General features: G+C 39.2%; 1 protein-coding gene across 1 annotated transcript in view; it reads right to left on the bottom strand.

Annotated features, from left to right (window-relative positions):
- The window catches only part of tmem94 (transmembrane protein 94), a gene marked incomplete in the record, with an annotated part of 78,635 nt that overhangs the window by 53,596 nt on the left and 20,891 nt on the right, over positions 1 to 4,148 (bottom strand). Inside the window, 2 exon segments of the mRNA XM_014018186.1 lie at positions 1,382 to 1,518; positions 1,945 to 2,072. Coding sequence (XP_013873640.1) covers positions 1,382 to 1,518; positions 1,945 to 2,072 — 265 coding nt within the window.

The following is a 4,148-nucleotide window of genomic DNA, read 5'->3' as shown; positions in this document are numbered from 1 at the left end:
CCCCCAGCCCCCCCGCAACTGAGGCGGACCTGCTGCTCGCGTCTCTCTTTTTTTCCCCCCTTCGTCCTGAACCTTTTTGCTGCTCAACAAATAACTTTGAGCCTCAGTCAGAAAAAATCGGGAGGGTTTTTATGGTCCGAGAGGAGGAAACAAATGGTGCGCTTCCTCCTCGCGACGCGGCTTGCATCAAATCAAACCGTCTTTTAAAAAACAAAATGTGGCAGAAACTTTTTATCATAACTTCAGATCTACTTGGCCTAACAACACAATTTAAAAACTGGTTTAAAGTTCGAAGTCTCTACTTTTCACTCGAGAGTCAAAGAGGGCAGATCTACAGGTAGAGTTTATTCTTCCTAAACTTTATTTAGGAAAGGAGGCATTTATTTAGGTCAGCCAGCATTGACAACGCTCTGCGAGTGACATAAATGGCTCCGCGACATGGCGAGGGGTGCATAAATCGCACGACACAACTAATTGATAATGAAATTCATTGCCAACGCTTTTAATAATTGATTTTTATCAATTTTATCAATTTGTTGTTGCAGCCCTAGCCAGGTCGTTGGTCGACCGTGGATTGGAAAAAGGTGTCTGTGAATTTGTACAGTCTAGCCTTCCTGCTTTGTTCCTGCCCTTCCCCCGGGGTATGTCCAATCACCTAGCAATTGTGATGACAATAAACAGAAGCAAAAATAGATTGAAATGAGCAAAAATATCAATGTATTAATATTATAAATATAAAAAAGAAAATTAGCTTAAAGATAATATTTGAAGAACTAATGGACCCGACGTAGGATGGTTATTTCTCTAAACCAACTCGTTTGATTTCTTACAAGAATAATATTAAAAACATGTGAAACATGTGACAAATGATAAAATCAATAACACAACCGCTTGAAACTTTTAATATTTATACTGCCATATTTTTATTTAAAATTGTACTCCTTTCTCTCACTTCATCCGTCATTCGGCCCGCACTGCATCAAGGGATAGGCTGGGCCGAGAAGGATCCATCAGTCCCGTCCCTCAAACCAAGCATAAAGGAGGACATATTTGTCGGCCGGAGTGGAGGAGTCTTTAAATTTGGACAACCTCTGGCGCGGTGCTGTGATGTAAGCGGCCGACAAATTCGGCCTTCGGAGGACGCAGCCCCTGAATTTGGACAGAGCCTATAAAGACATGCTCTGATCAAAACTGGACTGAACAGACACAGTCAGTCAAGCTTGAACAAACTGGATTAAAGACCTAACATGAGCTGTATGGATGTGTTAAACCTAATGGATCTGTGCTTATCTACACAGATTTGCAGTAAAAGAAAATGAACAAGTTTAACAAAGAAGTATTGAAGCTAAACATCTGCCTCAGCCTTCCCTCTCAGACTCACCACTGAGCTGTGTGGTGATGCCTTTGAGGCGGCCCACCATCTCAGTCCTCTTCAGGCGCTCCTGGCGTCTGACCAGCAGCAGGTTCAACAGGAGGAGGAGGAACAGAGCTGCGGCGTTCACCAGCTCGATGCCAGAACTGTGGAGGGTAAAAAACAAACCACAGTGTGTTCAATGATTGGCCTGTGTGCTGCTTTAGATGTTCACTTATTCAGGACTTGGCAAATCCTAAAAGTTAAAAAGCAAAGCAACTGAGCTTCTATTAGGTGAAGACTTTCCACTTCTCATCTGTGAAGATTTATCAACTTAAAACTGGAGCGTGTGGAGCATGGAACGAATTCCACCTGCAGATTAATCTCACTCCCCTCCACCCTGAGGGTCATCAGGGTTGTTGTCAGCCTGGCTCACAGTGTGAACAAATAAAACCTGACTGCTTATCATGGTGTTAGAAAGCTAAAATAATGTTAGACTGTTGTTATAGTGTAAGAAAAAAACCCTTGTAAAGAAAGAAGAATGATCCGGAACATCCCTGTGTTCATACAGGTAGATAAAAACAGGCCTGTACCTGCCCCTGGGCTGGCTGCCATGGCAACAGGGGAGGCCTATCACTACCAGGAGAGTCAGGGCAGCCCCGGGCCAATGGAGACAGGAACGACGGTTCCCATGATACAGGAAACTTTTCAACCATTGTTCCTATAAAAACAAATGAAAAGGCAAACCGTGGTTAATATCCAGGTCAAAACAGCTTCATGCATTTGTCTGAATTTTATTATAGGAGACAGATGTTGCAAACAAACAGCTTTTATTATTGTTTCTTATACATTTCACACATGGACATGTTTCATTTCCCCATGTGTAGGTTCTACAAATAAATGTGCTTCTTACTCACTTGCTTCTCCTGTAATTCATTCTTTACATTTGGATAATAATGTTTCATGTTTTTATTGTATTGAGTATTATTTGTGTATTTATGTATGTACACTTAGGTCCATATCTATTGGAACACTGACACAAAGTTTGGTTTTTTTTACCCGTTTACAGAAACATATTAAAGTTCAGCGACAGACTGCTGCATCCAAGGTGCACAAAGGAGCGTTATCGCAGATCCTTCCTCCCAGCTGCTGTCAGACTCTATAACCAGCACCACGCCCAAAATTCACAATAAGTGTTTATTAAAATCCCAATAAGTGTTTGCACACCTGCTGCTGCACAATCATTTGTACTGCTATTGTTCATTGTCATTACTCATTTGAACAATCATTTGCACTACTACACATTTATATTATTACTAATCTGAGCAATCACCTGCTCTGTTATTACCCATTTTAAACTTTAAAAATAGTTCTGCTCAGAGTTCGACAAATCCTATTGCCCGACTGCCCAGGGCAGGTAAAACCCATTGTCAGGCAGGTGGGTGTGTCTCAATGCCTGCCCAACAGGGCAGGTAAACAATTTCTTTTATTCTTTTATAGGGTCATTCATTCAAAATCATCTGAAAATAAATGAAGAAATATGGCGTTTTAAAACATGTAAAGAGAGAATAAATTGTCAAAATGTCCCCCTCCCGCTGTAGAGAGAAGGTTTAACAACCGTAGCTTTTTTCACACTCGTGTTTTCGGAGGGGAAAATGTTTTTTATGTATTGTTACCCACAGAGATGAAAAAAATATGTGGACGTTCGTTCAGTCATAAACCCATCTTGCTAATGTCGGCTTCTGCTCTGATGACGATGATGATGAAGATTAGAGTGCAGCAGCAGCGGGTCAGAAGCTCATTGTATGGCAGGCCGATCTATCATTTATTTGGCTTCACCACACTTATACAGTATTCTAGTTATCTGAAATTGTTTTATGACTAAGTAAGGAAATACGTGTTCAAAAGACTGAAGTCAATATGAAAACCACCACTGTTAAATAAAATGATTTGTAGAAGGATGAAAACCAAACAACACCAGAATTCTGGAACCAAGTGAGGTTTTACTGCCACCGGAGCTGACAAGGAAAACCACACTGCCCAAAAACCAGGAAGTACATCCATTTATACACGGTCTTCAATGCCCGCGTTCGCCCCCTACTGACCTACGGCTGAATCACAGGCATTCAGACAAAATTCTCACCTACTGTTCTCGTAACGGTTGATTGTGTTGTTATAATTCGGACATGTAACTAATCTACTGTATATCAATCAAAAAATAGATTAAACATTGTCAACATTATAAAAAGGAAAACCTAAAAATATAGTGTTGTGCTTTTAACATCAGTACTAACCTCTAATAAATATAAATTTCTTCAACTAAATTAGACATATTAGTTATTTAGGATAAAATAAAATGTTTTCTTTTATTATTTTGTTTTTTTTTTTTTTTACTTTTTTTAAAATTTGGAGAACTTTCCAGCTTGAGATTGTTTGTTTGCTGAAGTAGATTTTTGAAAATAAGGGGCAAATATGATAAAACGTTGTTGTTTTTTTTTTATTTCACTCTGCACCCCTTTTACTTCAGGGTATGATTTACTTTGGGTTTTTTTTAATGCTGTACACAGATGGTTTTGTTTTTATGAATGAAAGAAAGAAACAAATAAATAGACATCTCTTAATATATTTTGACAATTCAAAATACCTATTTAAGATATCTGTCCTGATGCATCTCAGTAATCCAGGTAAAAAATCAAAAAGAAAAAAAAATTTATAGGTCTTCTGGACAGGTTCTTCTCTAATGAAACGTTTCGTCTCTCCTCCAAGAGACTTCTTCAGTCTGAGAGTTTCAGGCAAA

The sequence above is a fragment of the Austrofundulus limnaeus genome, unplaced genomic scaffold, assembly GCF_001266775.1.
Source record: "Austrofundulus limnaeus strain Quisiro unplaced genomic scaffold, Austrofundulus_limnaeus-1.0 Scaffold185, whole genome shotgun sequence".
Taxonomy (NCBI): domain Eukaryota; kingdom Metazoa; phylum Chordata; class Actinopteri; order Cyprinodontiformes; family Rivulidae; genus Austrofundulus; species Austrofundulus limnaeus.
The sequence above is the reverse complement of the archived record's forward strand: the minus strand, read 5'-3'. Positions and strand labels throughout refer to the sequence as shown.